Source organism: Mesoplodon bidens (assembly GCF_964165515.1).
Source record: "Mesoplodon bidens genome assembly, chromosome: 1".
Lineage (NCBI taxonomy): Eukaryota > Metazoa > Chordata > Mammalia > Artiodactyla > Ziphiidae > Mesoplodon > Mesoplodon bidens.
The window spans coordinates 141520500-141540516 of NC_138176.1; the positions used below are offsets into that span (position 1 = coordinate 141520500).

A 20017-nucleotide genomic window follows, 5' to 3' on the forward strand; every position below is an offset into this window, starting at 1 on the left:
ATAATCAATCAAATCCAGGGCGGCTAGAACTGCTAAAGATCTGCCTATCTAATTTCTCTCATTGTGTGTATTTGTAAACATGGCAATTAACAGAGCTCTGAAAGAGCCAATAACCTGGACCACAGTAGACTGGAAAAAAATAGTTTTTTTTTTGTTTTTTGTTTTTGAAGTAAACATGGTGCAGTAATAAAATTGATATGCAAGACCTAAAACCAATTGGATGACTGAATCTCTTACCTCAAAAAGCACAGCAGTACCGCTGCTGGGGACCTGTGGGATTAAAAACTAAGAGAAGAGGAAAGTAGTCGTTTAGGAACCATGGGGACCGAACTTAGTGTACATAGTAAAGCCAATAAACGACGTTAAAAAGAGAAAAGGTGATGGGGAAGAACATTCGGGACCACTTGTCTATGGAATTCACGTCAGTCAAGTCGGGGATTTTGACTTTGAGCTGCGAGGCGCGCCTGCGGAGGCGCCCCTTGCTGTGGGCGCCGTGCCGGTCCAGCGCGCGCCCGTATGCCTCGCGGCTGCTCAGCGGCTTGCGGTACTGGATGCTGGCGCTGTCGTACGAGTACATGGTGGCCTTGGGGTCGCTCCCGCCCGTGAGCACTTCCGAGCCGCTCGTCTCGTTCCTGATCTCCAGGGTGCTGAGGAGAATGTTGCCGTGGGCGTCCACCTGACGGAGAAAAGACGGGCTCAGGCATAGCTGCCCGGACGTTCACTTGTTTTGGTTAACCTGTAACTGTTGATACTGTGTGGCGCTCAATACACACCGTCTTGCTAGACATCTGGCTCTGTGCGCCTCCTGGACATCTATCTGTCTATCTATCATCTATCTATCTACCATCTATGTATAGAATCCATCATCTATCAATCCGTCTAATCTACTGTTTATCTATGATCTAATCTATCATCTAATTTACCATCCATCTACCATTTATCTAATCTAATCCATCCATCCATCTATTCATCCATCCATCATTTATCTCCACTCACAAAACAGTATGTGTGTGTAGAATATATATTATTAAATATATAATTTTATATATTATATATAAAATATGTAATTTTTGTTTTTAAAACTACCATTTATCGAAGCCATATAAATACATTACATATATACATATATTTTGTAACAAAAATGCCATAGGTATTTGAAAAAATAGCATATATATGTTTATATACATGGCATTTTTTCTTGTTACAAAGTGATATATGGAAACATTCAAAACTATAAACAATCAGGAAACAAAAAATAAAAAGTAAAAATTAATAATTTCACCTTCAGTGTCGATTATTTTTAATATCTTGCTAAACTTCCAGTCTTTTTTAAATTCATATATACTTAAAAACACAGGCTCACCTAGTATATTTTGCTTTGCAATCTGCTTTTGTCAGTTAATAGTATAGCCTGGTCATCTTTCCACATTAATAAATATTCCTCTGTGACAGCGTGTGTTCATAGATTATATGGATAAACCATAATTGAATCAATCTATTTTTAGATGTTAAGGCTTGCTTTACTGTTATATTATTAAATAAACAGGCCTGCAAAGAAAACCTTTTAGCTAAGTCTTTGTGCATATCCATAGTTATTTCCTCTGGCTAAATTGCCAGAAGTGTGATGGATGCATGGGTTGAAAGGACATGCCTGGCTATACTTTGACTTTTGTGTCTCCACTGTTGTTCACTGTTGCTTCCTACCATTCCAGTGATACCTAGCCCAGGTTTCCTATGCTATACCCAGATAAATACTTTTGGAACTATAGGAATCGTGAGTACCTTTGGCCTATGATGTGGCTTTAACTTCAAGCTGATCTCATTTGCAAGCTGATTTACCTGGAGGGGACATGGCTCATTCATACAAATGAATTTGAAGTACTTCCAAGGACAATACAGGCAGCTGTGTTTAAATTTAGAGTTATTAGCACAGTGCCCGACTTACAGTCCATGCTTTTAAATGCTTTCTAATGACATTGATCTCAGTAAACCCTTGTTGAAAGCCCTAGGTTTGGGTAGGCAAGCAAAGAACCTGGTGACAAAGAAGGAGCTAGAGAACAGCTTGGGAAGAGGCAAAGACAAATGAGAGAAAGAAAAGTACAAAGGGTGAGATGTGATGGTGGTACACATCGCAGGTGAGATAACTAAGATTTATTGTGTCCACCATCTGCCTAGCATTATGGTAGATGCTTCACATATATTACTTGTTTAATACAACAAACCACCTCCAGTTTATGCCCCAGTAAGTGCCAGACCTGAGATTACAACCCATGTCTTGTCTGATTCAATGCCCATGTGCTTTTTACTAAGAATGAGCCACTTCACAGTCCTCGGCCATCATCACATCCTGCAGCGAATTTAGTGACGCAGTTGATAGCTTTATGCTTCAGGTTGGTTGGAGAAAGAAATGGTGACTGAATCTGGCCTCTGTCTCTCCATTCTCACCTATCGTCATTTCCCTCTGTGAAGCATTTTGCTGTAGTCTAACTAGGCTACCCACTGTGCCCTCATTTGGGACATCTATTGGTTTCTTTATTCAAGGAGTTATTATTAATTTTTGTTACTGTTGTTAGTAACTACTCTTTATCGAATCCTACTGTGTAATTTATCAGTTATTTTTCAGACACTATGAAATCTATAATATTATCCTAGTTCAGCAGATGGGGAAACCGAGGCTCAGACAGGTTAAGTAAATTGCCTAAGATTTAACAGATAATAAGTACCCAATTTGGAATTCAAACATAGGATACTCTTTGTCTCAAGTATCATTTTTTTCCTCTTTGCACGTTAATCAATACGTTTTCTTCAAGGCTCAATTTAAAATTTTACTTCCTCTGTGTACCTGTGTACCTTCCCTGATCATAGTGACCTCAAGAATTTTCTCTCTCTCCAAACCTTTATTGACTGCTTACTATGAGCCAGCTACAGGGCTAGTTGTCAAGGATGTGTGTGTGTGTGTGTGTGTGTGTGTGTGTGTGTGTGTGTATATATATATATGTATGTATAATATAGTGTAAATCTATGGTTAAAAAAGTCATGCATATGGAAGTTTATGTTACCAAAGAGGACAGTAGGGTTGAAGTGACAAGGAGCAAAGTCCTGGATTCATTAGAGATGGGACAAGTAAGTTAGAAGATTAGGTGATGCATGTGATTTGCTAGGTACTGTGGAACAGGCAGGAGAATCCTCGAACATGGATTTTGTCTTTGAGATAATAGTCTCCTTAGAGATACAAGAATATGACATAATATTGAAAGTGACAAGACTTTTAACCAAATGCTAAATGATACAGTATAGACCATGATTGGGGTGCATAAAAGTGAGAAATCATTGCGATTCATGGAAGGCTTCATGAGGAGGTGGGGCTTGTACTGAATCTTAAAGGATGGGTAGAGGATAGAACACAGGACTGGGAGTTGAAATCTGCGTTCTCATCCTGGTTTTGTTATTAACTCAGTTTCATCATCCATAAATGAAAGGTTTTCACTAAGTAATCTCAAGGGCTTGTTTCTAATTTTTGACAGATTTTGCTTATGGAGAATATTCCAGGAGAAGAAAATACTTTTAAAATGGAATCACTTGATCTGTACTGTATGCATCATTAAGCTACATTATTATGAAATCCCTCTTAAGTAAACAAGTTGCTAGAATTTAGAATTAGCCAATGAAGCATAGAGATGCTCCTCATTAAGCAGAAGTCATGACAAACAAGGTACATTTTATTAAGATAGTTTGGTTAGGACTTCCCTGGTGGTGCAGTGGTTGAGAGTCTGCCTGCCGATGCAGGGGACACGGGTTCGTGCCCCGGTCCGGGAAGATCCCACATGCCGCGGAGCGGCTGGGCCCGTGAGCCATGGCCGCTGAGCCTGTGCGTCCAGAGCCTGTGCTCCGCAACGGGAGAGGCCACAACACTGAGAGGCCTGCGTACCGCAAAAAAAAAATAAATAAATAAAGATATTTTGGTTAACCTTGGTGCAGGCTCAGAGGTACTTATAAACTGCATGAGGTTTATTAGTTTGTGCAAATCCCTCTAAATATTCTGTCATCAACCAGAAATCATAGCTTTAAGTGGTTTGACATATAAAATAATGAATCCCTTTCTGCAGCTACCCATGAAAGCTGATTTCATTACTGTATAGTTAAATTAACACTACCGTGTTCTTTATTTGGAAAAATAAGTAATGTTGTACAACTGTTATTGCCCATCTCCATTCTCTCTCCTACATAGTCTAGGCCCTTTCCTAAAAGCTGGTGTTACAGGGTGTGTGTGTGTGTGCATGTGTGTGTGATTTTGTGTGTGTGGTAGTGTGCACAAGCATTTCTTTAGAGGTATGAAATTTCGTCCTCCACCCTCCAAGATTTTGCTGCCTGGTGAGGTGGGTGTGTAGTAACCACACCACTGCTGACGCCAGCAAGTTTCTGGTTGGCTTCTCCTTAACCCCTGCCCTTAGGAGAAGAGTAGCTTTCCCTTTGCCTCAACCATATAAGGACACCCAGGGGATCCTGATATCCACAGTCAGCACAGCTTTCCCAAAATAATATCCACGGGGAAAGCGGCCAGTGTGTCTTCGCGTCTTCAGAAGCAGCAAGGAGCCATGCTGGGCATTGCTTCAGCACCTGCAGTGGTGACGCTACCTCACTGAACAAGGAAATATTGACATCTGAGTCGGGCATGATCCAGACATCAAAGATTTTCAAATCTTGAAACAGAAGGAAGTGAGGCAAATGAAAATGTTGACACACTGGATTTCTAGGGCAGACACAGCCTAACAGATTTCCTAAAGCGTTGCTGATTTTGGAATAACTGTTCAGTGAGATAATCATTCCCCACCCCTCATGCTGCCAAAGAGGAAGAGATCTGCCACTCCAGTCCCTGGGAGACAAGCTCCAGCAGGAACACTTCAAGCTCTTTCACTGCTTGCCACTGACCTATCTTATGGGCACATTTGGAAGGAGGCAGGCATATGTGGCTCTGAGCCTCCTGGACTCTTCTTTCCCTCTGATCTGCCACCAGAGAAGGTGCAATCCATTTAGGGCCGTGCATGTTGAACCCACTGCCTTGGTGGGTAAAGCCTGCGGCTCTTCAGGGTTCTGGTGATTGGGGAGGTAAGTGTGTCTAATATTGGGGGGTAATGACTTAATTATATGACCACGTAATCCTCAAACCAACACCACGGATTCTCTTTAAGTTTAGAGCATCACTCAACCTAAATTTAGAGAAAAATGAATATTATTATTATTATTATTTTTTTTTTTGCGGTACATGGGCCTCTCACTGTTGCAGCCTCTCCTGTTGTGGAGCACAGGCTCCGGACGTGCAGGCTCAGCGGCCATGGCTCACGGGCCCAGCCGCTCCGCGGCATGTGAGATCTTCCCGGACCGGGTCACGAACCTGTGTCCCCTGCATCAGCAGGCAGACTCTCAACCACTGCGCCACCAGGGAAGCCCTGAATATAATTATTATTAAGGCTTCAGGAGGGCCAATAAATAATGCTTTCTCTTCCCCTTCAGATAGATGATCAACATGCAAGATGTCTAATAAAGGGGAGCAGAGAACGTGGCTTTAGATCTGGAGCCCCAAGGGCTTGCTAATCTTTCATCCTCACCCCACTTCCTATTAGACAGTTATATTCATGGGTTACAAGAGGTAATTTTAGGTGTAGCATGGATAAGTGTTAAAATGTTAACAGTTCATTCATTCCCTCACTCATTTATTTAGTGAGTGTTTATTGAGTGCCTACTCTGTGTCAAGCACTGTCCCCGACACTGATGAAGGAATCAGCCTCTCCACAAGCAATAGGAGTCATGTCCCACATTTTAGAATTTCAGGGATCTCAGTTAATAAAGCTCCTTAATCTTCTACACTCTCCTGTACAAACCCTGTGACTGCTCCCATCTCCTACTGGTTCTAAATGTTTTACTGGACAAATACTGTGACCTCTTTCAAACTCAGGTGGTTAGTTCTCTTTCTAACAGACTTTTTGAAATGCTTTCACTTGTGACCATGGGATCTACCTTCTCACTGCCTGCTGAGTCTTTCTCTCATCTTCCTCCTGAAGGTCCCTCCTGAAGATCCTCCTGACCACAGGCAAATCTTGGACGGGCTCACATATGAGGGCGCACCTGGGATTTCACTGCATAAAGACCTGAGATGGGGAGAGACAGCTTCTGGCTGGTGAACCCTCTCTTTCTTTCCTGCAGTACAGTGGTTCTCAATTACAATATCTTGCTTTCAACTTCTGAGAACGCAACAGTCTTGGGAAGATAACAGTGAACAAAAGAGATACAGTTCTTGAGTTGGAGCTTATACATTCTTATAGAGGAAACAGGCAATACCCTCTTTCCCCATAAAGTTTGTTTTTAAAAATTGAGTAGCATTATGAAGAAAATGAAACAGTGGTATATATTGCTTTTCATGTATTTAGAAAAAATCTAACCAGCACACTAACTTGGTTATTTTGTATGTTTTTCTTAATATTACACTCATCCTATGTCATTATAATGAGTGAAAAATTTAAAGTAATTCACATTTCCTTTTTTTTTTTTTTAAATCCTGGACTTTACTACAGGACAGCCTATACATGGATGTTTAAAGGCACCTCAGTCTTCAAATGGCCAGAGCAGAACTTTTGATCCTCTCTCTTCTTATCCAACTGGTTCCTTCCCAAAATGTCCCACTAGAGTGTCACTCCAGGAGGGCAGGGACTTTGTCTTATCCACTACTTCCCAAGACCTGAGAAAAGTGCTTGGCACTTATAGGAGCAGTCAGTAAATATCTACTGAATGAATGAATGATAGTACAGGGGGTAAAAAGGCATGATGGTTAATTTTATGTGTCAACTTGGCTAGTCTATGGTGCCCAGTTATTTGGTCAAGCACTAGCCTAGATGTCGCTGTGCAGGTATTTTGTAGATGTGATTGACATTTTCAATCAGCTACTGTAAGTAGAGGAGATTCAGCCTGATGATCTGCATGGCCTCATCCTAACCCTTAAAAGTCTTAAGAGCAAATACTGCAGTTTCTCAGAAAAGAAACTCTGTCTCAGGCCTGAAACAGAAATCCCGCCTGAGTTTTCAGCACACTCTACAGATTTTGGACTTGCTTTCTTTACAACTGCATGAGACAGTTCCTTAAAATAAATATCTTCTTGCGTGTATGTTGGTTCTGTTTCTGTTGGTTCCATTGGAGAACCCTGACTGATACAAGGGGATGGCAAAAATCAGGAGGGTGACTAAAGCCCAGGAAACACTGACATGCTGGCTGTATTTCTTCCCTCTATAGAAACCCCAGGCGAATGTGTATGTTTGTTTTCTAGTTTGGGCTTCACTTTTCTCCCACCCGTCCCGTCTCATTCACCCTCCCCTTCTCTCTGCCTCCAAAATATCCAAAGAATGCCTTAGGCTATGAAAAATGTCACTCACTGAACTGAACTCTTCTGGATATTTTCAATAGGGAAATATACCAGAACTGATTTCAGTGTAATTGGAATAAAATATAATCTTGTTTTCAGTGGCAGTTTTAAAACCCTGTTAAGAAATACCTCTGGGTTCAATCTACTTTGCAAACAGAAAGTCATTTCCTTACTGTTAACCAATTCAGTTAGATCCCCATTTACTGAGTGCTTCTGAAGTACAGAGCAGGAAGCCAAGTGAAGTGATGCTGGCCATGGAACGGGCCGCCCTCCAGAAACCTACAGTCGAATGAATGAAGCTGTCCAGTGTGCTCAGCTGCCTTCACCTGCAGAGCACAGAGAGCCGCACAGCCACAACCTCCATCTGCCCATCCCGCTCCTGTAACGAACCGCATTTGTGATGTCGCTGTCAGTCTTTAGCTCTCAATGACTCACGCACATACGGTCAGCTTATCTTTGATAAAGGAGGCAAGAATATACAATGGAGAAAAGACAGCCTCTTCAATAAGTGGTGCTGGGAAAACTGGACAGCTACATGTAAAAGAATGAAATTAGAACACTCCCTAACATCATACACAACAATAAACTCAAAATGGGTTAAAGACCTAAATGTAAGGCCAGACACTATAGAACTCTTAGAGGAAAACATAGGCAGAACACTCTATGACATAAATCACAGCAAGATCTTTTTTGACCCACCTCCTAGAGAAATGGAAACAAAAACAAAAATAAACTAATGGGGCCTAATGAAACTTCAAAGCTTTTGCACAGCAAAGGAAACCATAAACAAGACGAAAAGGCAACCCTCAGAATGGGAGAAAATATTTTCAAGTGAAGCAACTGACAAAGGATTAATCTCCAAAATATACAAGCAGCTCATGCAGCTCAATAACAAAAAACAAACAACCCAATCCAAAAATGGGCAGAAGACCTAAATAGACATTTCTCCAAAGAAGATATACAGATTGCCAACAAACACATGAAAGGATGCTCAACATCCCTAATCATTAGAGAAATGCAAATCAAAACTACAATGAGGTATCACCTCACACCAGTTAGAAAGGGCATCATCAGAAAATCTACAAATAACAAGCGCTGGAGAGGGTGTGGAGAAAAGGGAATCCACTTGCACTGCTGGTGGGAATGTAAATTGATACAGCCACTATGGAGAACAGTATGGAGGTTCCTTAAAAAACTAAAAATAGAATTACCATATGATCCAGCAATCCCACTACTGGGCATATACCCTGAGAAAACCATAATTCAAAAAGAGTCATGTACCACAATGTTCATTGCAGCTCTATTTACAATAGCCAAGACATGGAAGCAACCTAAGTGTCCATCGACAGATGAATAGATAAAGAAGATGTGGCACATATATGCAATGGAATATTACTCAGCCATAAAAAGAAATGAAACTGAGTTATTTGTAGTGAGGTGGAGGCTGGTGACTGTCATACAGAGTGAAGTAAGTCAGAAAGAGAAAAACAAATACCGTATGCCAACACATATATATGGAATATAAAAAAAAAATTGTTCTGAAGAACCTAGGGGCAGGACAGGAATAAAGATGCAGACATAGAGAATGGACTTGAGGACACGGGGAGGGGGAAGGGTAAGCTGTGACAAAGTGAGAGAATGGCATTGACATATATACACTACCAAATGTAAAATAGGTAGCTAGTGGGAAGCAGCCGCATAGCACAGGGAGACAGCTTGGTGCTTTGTGACCACCTAGAGGGGTGGGATAGGGAGGGTGGGAGGGAGATGCAAGAGGGAGGAGATATGGGGATATATGTATACGCATAGCTGATTCACTTTGTTATAAAGCAGAAACTAACACAACATTGTAAAACAATTATATTCCAATAAAGATGTTAAAAAAAAAAGAGATGACAAGATATGCTCTCTGATGACATTGTTTTAACATCTGGGTATAGTCTCATGTGAAATTACAATCGTTGCTGGACCTTTTAGTTGTGTGGGCCAAAAAATCTCCCCCACCCCTCTTTTTTTTTAAGCTAGTTAGATTTTATTAAGCCAGTAAGTTAGATTTCTCTCTCATTCACAAAAGAATCCTATCTGTTTGAGTATAGAGGAAATTGGAGACTAGATGCCAGAAAGAAGATGAGAGAGAGAGAGAGAGAGAGAGAGAGAGAGAGAGATTTTGAGATTCCTGAAAGGAATATTAGACTCTTAGGTTGCTGAAGGCCCTGAAGATTAGCTAAATTAAGCCACAACTAGAGAACAAAACATGGACCAAGCCAGATTTGGGCAGGGGTTTGAGGGCTAAAGAAGTTCATGAACTGTTAACACAGGCGGTCATTAGAAATCAGAGGCCATGCCTGGATTTCTCCAGAATCCAAGATACTAAGTCAGAGTGGTTAAAGTTTCATTAAAGGCTGATGGCAAGACAGTGATGTGGGGTGGAGCCCAGGCTCAAAGGCTAATATGCGTATCAAGCTGGTCCAAGCTAGACTTGAGAGAGCTGTTTACATTTATGAAGACTGTTTTCACGCGCATTTTGTATCCTGGAATTGATCACAATGCAGAGTTTACTTACATTTAGAAAGTTGTCTGAAGGTATAGAGGATTCGCCATAGAGAATAGGAATGGGAGGAAAAGAAGCCAGATTACAGTATCAACATCTGGTTCTGAAGGGAAAAATTCTTTCTTGACTTTTGGGGTTCCAACTGCCCATCGGGTATGACTCTTCAGCAGGTTTCACCAGTGTCCCCCATGACTTAGAATGATGTTTAGTCAGTCTCTGGTCACAGACCACCCATGCAACCATTCTATCTTAGGTGGATCTATTTGCAAATGGGCAGGCAGTGTGGCCAGCAGATACAACTCTATTTGTTCCAGCTTAGTACAAAAATGGCCCCGAAGTAGCTTACTTACAGCTTAGTTGTACTGAGTAATCTATCTTTCAAAACTCTAAATACCATCTCTAGCTTCAAATGATACCTGAGGGTTTTATGAACCTATTGTCTTTATCGTGTTGGAGGTTGAAATGCTCCTAATGTCTGGATTGAGCACCTGTACTCATATAAAAAGATGCTTCAGTGCAGTGGTGGAAATATAAATCAAGACAAAGCAAGCACTTCCGAAGCTTCAGTATAGATACCCTTGACAATACCGCCCAGCCAAGGCTATCAGAGTAATGTGTGACAAATGATCAATGCCACTCTATGCACGAGGGTACCGAGGCTGATATTAGGGATCCCTCAAATAAAAATTGTCTGGGACCAACCAGAACATATATGTCATTTGAATTCAACTGTTTATAAACATCTAAAAGGAAAGGGGAGGATCATCTAACCATTTATAGTAAAGAAAAAATATAATATTTTCTATTTCTTAAATTTAACCAGGGGGTAACATTTTTAAATACCACTTAGGTTACATCATTAACTTCACTGCTGGAGATGATGCACTGAACAGATGAAGTGATACACTTGCTTTGTTATTGACACATTGTCTGCCTGAGCCCCTGGTTTTAGAATAGGATAAGGAAGTCAGGAACTGGAAAACCTAAGCAGCTACAGGCATGATTATAATTTCCTTGAGGTAGTACTGGTCTATTATTATTCCATCTAAATATGAAGAAGTTTATAAAAACTTATCCATAACATATTTTGGAGACTGTATTTATCTGATGCTATATCACTGTGATTCAGAAAGAATAGCAGAGGTTGATAGAAAGTATGCTTGAAAAAATGTCAAAAATCAAAGTGATAGAAACAGTAAGTTTGGAGCAGAAGCTAAAATGGACTATAGATAGTCTCCTTTTCTTACTTATCATGAATACATAAGAATTTTATAAAACATTGTGATGTAACACTCAATACCTTGTGTGGTATCTAAGAACTCATCTTGAATGAAAAAGGCCTCTCTAGCAGTCATTCATTCAAAGAGTTCCTATTTGGTATTTTCTCAGTTCTAGCCACCAAGGAAAGAACAATAAACATAATAGACAAGGACCCTGGTGCCTATCTTTGGGAAGCTTGGAGATTAGCAGAGAGATAGAGGTTACAAAAATAATTACACAAATAAAATAATTACACATATACTCTATATTGTGGTAAGTCCTAAGGTGGAAAAGCACAGGATGTCATGAGAACAAATCACAAGGGTACAAACTATAAACCAACAGCAGACATGTCAGTTAAGGCATTCCTGAGGTAGTAGCAATTATGGTAAGAACTGGAGCAATGGAAAGATTGAGAGAAGGCCAATATTACCTTCAATCATACTAATTTTTTCTTCTGTGGTATGAAATCTGATTCTAATCCATCTAATAAAATTTTCAATTCTATGATTTCCATTGGCTCTTGTTTATAGTCTCAAATCCTAGTCTGATACTTCCCATCTCTTCATATATTATGTTAATCTTTTCCTATGGACTTTATTTTAAGCTTTTAATTTTGGAAGTATTGTAGATTCCTAGAAAGTTGCAAAGATAGCACAGAGAGAGCCCAGGTACCCTTCACGCAGTTTCTCCCATTGATTATATCTTACTTAACTGTTGTACAATATCAAAACCAGGAAACTGATATTGATATAGTGTGTATAGTTCTATGTAATTTTACTACATGTTAGAGGCCCATAACCACCACTGCAATCAAGACACAAAATTATTCTACCACTGCAAAGACTTCCCTCAGGCTACCACTTTATGATCAGTCACACCCATCTCCCTCTCCCCACCACTGTCACTAAGTCCTGGCAACCACTAATATATTCTTCATCTCTATAATTTTGTTATTCCAGGAGTATTATATAAATGTAATCATACAGTATATAATCTTTAAGATTGGCTTTTTTCACTTGGCTTAATGCCCTTGAAATCCATCCAAGTTGTTGCCTGTATCAATGGTTCATTACTTTTTATTGGGCTAGTACCCCACAGTGTGAATGTACAGTAGTTTGTTTAACCATTCACTATTTTAGGATATTTTGGCTAATTCCTATGACCTTCCAAAGATGTTAATTATAATTATTATTATTAATTATAGCCCTTATCTTTTAATCCAACCTCTAAGATTTTTGCAGGTCTGTTTTTTTTGGCTAAATTTCTTTCTCTTGACTATGGGCATTTTTTCCTATTTCTTCTCACGTACAGGAATTCTTTATTATTATACTAGACATGTTGATGATGCACTGTAAAGACTGGATTTTGTTATCTTCCCTGATGATTGCTGGGTTTTGTTTTCGAAGGCAGTTAAATTACTACTAGATCCCCTAGAATGTGTAGACTTGGTTTTATGAGTTGTTAGAGTGAGTCTATTTTAGTTTTTCCCTTAACTCAAGGGGAATCTCTTACTCTTGTGACTTAGTCTTTACTCCTAAGGGTTTTAGTGGAAAGCCTAATGTATTTACCAACCAGTCCTAAATGCTGGATTCAAACTCCAAACCTTGACTTCCATATGGAGGGTAACAGCTGAAATCTCTGTTCATTCCTTTTTTTTTTTTTTTTTCAGCTTTTCGGCTGTTGTTGTTGTTGTTTTTGTTTTTCCTTCTGGATTTCTTGGCATTTTACCTGTACATGTGTAGTTCAGGGATCAACCAACGATTCATGGAATTTTGTATTTTTCCTGTGGCTTCACTTCTTCCTAAAATTTCCAGAAACTCTGGAAGTATCAAACTCCATGCTCTGATTTATCAGATCAATAAAACTGCAGTTTTTTGGCAGACGTTTCACTGTCCCACGTGTCCCCAGACTGGCACCTGGCCTCAGGGGAAAAGCTGTATAAACACTGATTTCACACAGTGGAGTTCCCTTCATTGGAGAGTTGATTCTTTCCTAGTTTTTGCTTGTTTTCAGTTTCTCTTCCATGTCTTCAAGCAGATTTTTAAAACTTTTGCTCAGGGTTTATAATTTTTAATCTCTAGGAGCATTAGTTTGATATAAACTACTCTGCTATGTCTTCATGTGATCTGTTTTTGAATTTTGGCATAAAGTTGTCTATTTATGTTTCTGTGAAAAGCATCTCTGGCATTCCTAGTCTAGCTTTCCATGGATAAAAATACATCTTTATTTTCTTTATGTGTTTCATCTTCTGACAATTCAGGGATTTTTCTATGCTTTCTCTTGGAATTCAAATAAAATAAAGTCAATTCACCTGGAATAAAAGTTTCCTGATATGAGATCCAATGAAACATTACTTTGTTTAAGCCCAGTGTTGTTCAAACCACCTGCTTATAAAATAAAGATCAGCTAGATGGGAACATCCTACTTATCTATTCGCTAGTCACTAAGGCCTCTTTAGAGCAGTATATTTTATGCATCTAGATATGATATGGAATAGGAGGCTTTCCTCCAGCCTTTATTTGTCCCTTAGCACCTTAGAACAGTTCTCTGATATCCTAGGGTGAAATCAAGGCAAATGCCCAGAGTTTGGTTAAAGTTTGTTTTATAATCTCTTATTTTATCTGAATAATTCGATTTCAGTTTGCCTGACCTTTCCATTTAGTTACTGACTCTGGACAACGTTGCTTTTCTAGCCAATTGAAAAGCCCTGTTTTCTTCATTTTACCTCTCCAAATTCTACCTATCATTGAGTGTCTATTCAGTACATATTTTCTGAATTTTCCTACCAGTGAACCTACACCACTTTATCTATCTATGTAGGGCTTTTGTCATGATACATCAGTGCACATTCCAAGCTCTACAGAGGACCAGCTAGTAGGTTTAGAAGCACTTGAGATGGGAATGGGAGTAGAAAAGAGGTGGTCTTGAAAACTACTGCTAAAGTACTTTTTTTAAATACTTTTTTTGCTAAAGTACTTTTATTTATTTATTTTTGGCTGCGTTGGGTCTTCATTGCTGCGCGCGGGTTTTCTCTAGTTGCGGTGAGCTGGGGCTACTCTTCCAATGCAGTGCGTGGGCTTATCACTGCGGTGGCTTCTCTTGTGGAGCACAGGCTCTAGGCATGCAGGCTTCAGTAGTTGTGGCTTGTGAGCTCAGTAGTTGTAGCTCACGGGCTCTAGCCACGCGGGCTTCAGCAGTTGTGGCACACGGGCTTAGTTGCTCCGCGGCATGTGGGATCTTCCCAGACCAGGGCTCGAACCGGTGTCCCCTGCATTGGCAGGCGGATTCTTAACTACTGTGCCATCAGGGAAGTCCTTTCTTTAAAAAATTTATTTTTACTGCTAAAGTACTTTTAAAGCTGGTATGGCTACGATCAGATAATAGGAAGCTTCAACCTTTCTTCAAGATAAATGCTGTCCTGTCTTATTTTATAATCCATTCATAATTTTCTTTTCAGCCAGATCAGAAGATTCTCAAGGGCAAGTATCATGCCTACTCCTTTTCCCATGGCATTGAGCATAGTGTTTTATACAAGAGTATAAATTTATTTGAGTGTGTTGCTTTGAATTTTGCCCATTTGGCTGAATCTGTATGTTTTCCTCATTTGTAATTTTCTAATTACCTGACAGTGTTTGTCAAATTTTGATATCCTACTAAAGAGCATGAAGAAACACCTTGAAGATTCATTATTTGACTTCTGCCTGATTCTCCAGCCACAACTCAAATTATTCTCTTTCTCCCTCACTTCCTATGTTCTTGCTGCATTGGTCTTCTCTCAGTACTTTAACACGTCACACAATTCTTTGCCTAGAATGGACATGGCATGGTTGCTGCTTCCATCACTTAGGTGTCAGATCAAATGGTAATTCCTCAAAGAGGTCTTCCTGATCACCTGATCAAAGTTCCCTGTTCCCTTGAACCTGACCCCAAACATTCTCTTGGCCATTACTCTGTTTTACTTTCTTTGTAGCACTTCCTATTACCTGAAATTATGCCCTCGATACTTGCTTGTTTGTTTACTGCCTGTCTTCCCACATTAGCATCTAAACTCCATGAGAGCAAGGAACTTCGTCTCATTCAGAGCAGTACTCCCAAATGCTCAGAATCGTGAATGAATATTTGAGTCGTCACCCTGTGTGCCATCTTGAAAACAATTTGTTGTGGATCCAGTATTTCAATGCACATAATTGTCAAATGATTTCAGTGAAAAATGCCACAGAAGTAGAGACTATAGGGATTTTTAAAAAGATAAACAAAACATTATTTTAATGCACAGTGAGAACACAGGTCATAAGATCTGCCAGTGAAAAGCAAAGGAAAAATACTGACAATGTCTTGTATATGATAATAGCTAATACTTATTGAGTTCTTACTATGTACTAGGTATTGTTCCAAATAATAGACTTTAAAAGAAGTAAGAAAACTCATTTAGTCCTTATGATAACTGAGAGATAGGTATACTATAGTAATCTCCATTTTATGGTTGATGACACTGAGACCAGAGGTTAGATAAGGAGTTACATAGGTTGATTTGCCTGAAGTTCTAAAGCCAGTAAGTGGCAGACCTGGGAATTAAATCCAAGCAGTTTGATTCCATTCTGTGGTTGTAACCACCGTGCTATAGTGCCTCATTGCCACTTAGGAGTAAGAGTTTGTTCACTTTAGTTCTCTCATTTATTTATTAAGTAGATCTGGAATTATTCTTTTGTGTATAGTTTCACAACTATATAATTTAAAATAAAGAATAATGGACTTAGGGTTGAGGTGCAGGCCCAGGTATGTTATTAATCTATGTAAACCTCAACCTAACATCTTCAATTGTCAATTTTCAAATATGTGAAATGAAGGGTGGTTGGAGCCTTAGTAAAGATAAACTAATATTTCATTTTTTTTTCTGTTATGAGAGCTCTGGGCACCATGCTGCTGCTGAATTTCAGAAGAAGATGGTTAAGAATATTTAATATATTACCTGGACTTTATTCATCTCCAGTTTGTTCTTCTCATTAGCGCTCTGGTCTTGTTTGCCAGCTCCTTTTTTCTGAGGGCCTTTTCCAAAGAAGATGTAATTTACAAAGGCATATTCCAGCAAAGCCAGGAACACAAATACAAAGCAACCCATCAGGTAAATATCAATTGCTTTGACATAAGGGATCTTTGGCAGGGTCTCCCTGAGGTGAGTGCTGATGGTTGTCATTGTCAGCACTGTGGTGATTCCTATGAAACAGAAAGACACAGCTTAGCTGAACGCACTTGGTAAGTTCCCTTTTTAAGATTGAGAGGACAGGGCTTCCCTGGTGGCGCAGTGGTTGAGAATCTGCCTGCTAATGCAGGGGACACGGGTTCGAGCCCTGGTCTGGGAGGATCCCACATGCCGCGGAGCAACTAGGCCCCGTGAGCCATGACTACTGAGCCTGCGCGTCTGGAGCCTGTGCTCCGCAACAAGAGGCCGCGACAGTGAGAGGCCCGCGCACCGCGATGAAGAGTGGCCCCCGTTCGCCGCAACTAGAGAAAGCCCTCGCACAGAAACGAAGACCCAACACAGCCATAAATAAATAAATAAATAAATAAATAATTTATTAAAAAAAAAAAAAAAAAAAGATTGAGAGGACAGATGCCGATCTCTTGTTGGTGCTCCAGAATGATGGCAGTAATGCAATAAACCACAGGGCAAAAAGGGCAGACAATTTGAAAGACAAAGCTGCAGGCTCCCTACGTAGTCCATAAGTAAATCATAAAATGGGATGCTCTGTGAGTGCTGGGTTGAAAACTGTTTTTTTTTTTTTTGCGGTACGCAGGCCTCTCACTGCTGTGGCCTCTCCCGTTGCAGAGCACAGGCTCCGGACGCGCAGGCTCAGCGGCCATGGCTCACGGGTCCAGCCGCTCCGTGGCGTGTGGGATCTTCCTGGACCAGGGCACGAACCCGCGTCCCCTGCGTCGGCAGGCAGACTCTCAACCACTGCGCCACCAGGGAAGCCCGAAAACTGTTTTTTTTTTTTTTAAAATAATGCACAAAGGAAAAAGAAAAGTAGATGGAAATATTAAAATCTCATTGATATGCCCACTGCTTACTGTCAAATGTCCCTCATTCTGCTACATGACACCTCCTTCTTTCCTTCCTTCTCTCAGCGTCTCTGTCATGTCCCTCCTAAATCTGTCCTTGTAATACTAATCACCATAGCAGTCACTACCGAACTGAAAGTTGGTGACCAGTTTGAGGAGACCTATTTCATTGCATGCAACTGTAATACACGCAGGTTACAGGGTCAGTATGGTCTTTTGAAATTATAATGCATCATTCATAGTGAGTCAACATGAAAAGAAGAAACAAATAAGAAAGTTTATGACTTGCATCAAGTATCTGATATATGTATTTTAAAATTAACATAACCTTATTGCTTTTTTTTTCTTTTTCAAATATTACCTCTAGTTCCTTGATTCCAGAGACTAGAATGAATTAGTGCCCCGGAGTCAGGAAAAGACTTCCTAAAAATTCAACTGGTTAAAGAAATTTTAGAGTGTAGTCTTTTTAAAAGGAAGATTCTGCTTTGCCTACTTTGTTAAATATGGCATTCTTAACAATATAATGTTTGTGTGTCTGTATAATATTTTGTGTTGATTATGGTGACGAAATGATAATTGGGAAAAATAGGAAGTGATACTTATATCTAATAGTAAACTCTGCTGTAATACTAATATTACACATTTGTATAGTGTTTTTACAGTTTTAAACACTTACAGCTATGAATTATATGGCTGTCATAACAGCCTGCTGTGTGTGATAAGGCAGGTATATAATTCCCAGTTTATAGCTGAGTAAACAGAAACTCTGAGATTAGTTATTTTGCCTTAGATCACCCAGCTAGGGGCAAAAAGCAAGGAGGTATGAAGCAAAGGCATTTAAAATAAAAGCAGAGAGATGAAAAAGTATGAAACTTGACGGAGGTCCTTAAAAATAAAGATAGGAAATGTGAAATGGATATTAAAGACAAAGGAGAACTGGCAAAGGGAATGGAAGTTAGAAAATGAAAAGGGAAGAAAATAGTTTAGCACTCATTTGCCAGCCAGATTATTCTATTTAGATTCCCTGATTTGACTACTAAACTTGAGGAGAACAGATAAAGTAGGAAGTCAGAACTACCATACAAAAGGTTAAAATAGTTTAGATCAGTGATAAATTTAAATGTCTGGACTGATATTAAATGCCATCATGAGTGGTCCTATTTATTTCTTTGAATAAAATTTAAAATTTCCCGTAACATAATTCTACCTAATGTTCTGTACAGAAGCAATAATTCATTAAAATCTACTAATTCCACTTCTGCTTCTACTCCTTGGCTTAAATTTTTTAAGCAAGAAGGGCTAGTAAGTAAATGTCTTTTTCACTTAGATAAGGTTTAAAATACCTTAGGTTTTACATTTCAAAGAACAGGTTTATTCAGCATCTGTATATGCTGACACCTCTAATCAAAATATTATTAGCTTTGAGGATAGATGTGGAAAGAGAACCACAATTCATGACCTTGATAGTTCATATTCCCTACTGTAGACACTGTCCGATGTTTTTTCTTTAACCATAGCGTATACACTTATTCAAATAATATGTGCAGATACATGTGTATGATATGATAAATTATTTGTCTACTTTCCTTAGTCTTGTAATGTTCAAAGGTTGATAAGGGGCTGCCTGCACTTGACTTTGTGAGCCTTATATACTCAACCAATAGAGATGAGCTGTAGAGTTGACAATTAGTCTAGGGGTGAAAGGGTATGCTGATCATCTAATCCAGTTCCGTAGTCTCAGAAGAGAAGAACTATATATGTTAGCTTAGTAATAAATGATGTTCTTTTGCGTGTGTGTGTGTGTGTGTGTGTGTGTGTGTGTAAATAAGCCCCAGAAAGTGATAACTGAAATGGCTCTAGGGTCAAATACGAGGTAGACCCACACATACCCAGATACATCAGACAGACCTTACATATTCTAACTTTCCAAGGAATCCTTTAAAATCTCAAATATAGCCTTTTAGCTTACAGCAATTACTCAACCATGGCAAGATTAGTTCTGAATTCTGTTTCCCTGGAAAGGAAACCATTTTTTATTCTGTCCTGATCACAGATCATTAATATAGCTGATGAACTGTCTGTGCCTTATTCAAATAGAAGGAGCTCTATTTAAGGGAGACAGAGCGATACAATTTAACTATAGTTAATATTTGAAAGATAATATTGACATGGCTTGTTAATGGTCAAAAGGTTTAGCTTTCTCCAAATCCATTTGAGAATAATGCAATAATATTCTCCACTGTAAAGAGAAGGAACCAAAGAAGAAATCACAAAGTTAGTAAAATATTAGTGTCATGAGAATTTTAAAGTATTCTCTAAGAAGCACTTGTATAGTGTTGAATGTACTCCAAGATTTGTGTTTTATTTTGGTAAAATGATAAAAAGATATTACGTTGTAAAACATTCACCCTGTAAGTGCTTACACATAGATGTTTTATTATCCAGCACTCTTACGGGAATCTCATTCTCTGGCTCTCTGTGAGAGACACCCTGGCCTGTAATTCTTATCATTGGTTGTTGTTTGACGTTAAATCCCACCAGCTCTCTGTAGTGCTGGGAATGCATTACCTAGTGCAACTCTGGCTGCAGAGGCATCATAGTTGATCCAAAATGACACCCAGGACAGAATTGTAATCAGTGTGGAAGGCATGTAGGTTTGCAAAATGAAGTAACCAATGTTTCTCTTTAGACGAAAACTTAGTGACAGTCGTGGGTATGCCCCTGAGTGAAAA

The 20017-nt window shown here is 39.4% G+C and overlaps 1 protein-coding gene across 1 annotated transcript in view; it reads right to left on the reverse strand.

The window, feature by feature from the left end:
• Nucleotides 1-331: 331 nt before the first annotated feature.
• GABRB1 (gamma-aminobutyric acid type A receptor subunit beta1) overlaps nt 332-20017 on the reverse strand; it is a gene marked incomplete at both ends in the record, with an annotated part of 395135 nt that continues 375449 nt past the window's right edge. The window contains 3 exons of the mRNA XM_081224159.1: nt 332-676; nt 16195-16439; nt 19854-20006. Of these exons, the coding sequence (XP_081080285.1) occupies nt 332-676; nt 16195-16439; nt 19854-20006 (743 nt within the window). The remainder of the gene's footprint in view (nt 677-16194; nt 16440-19853; nt 20007-20017) is intronic.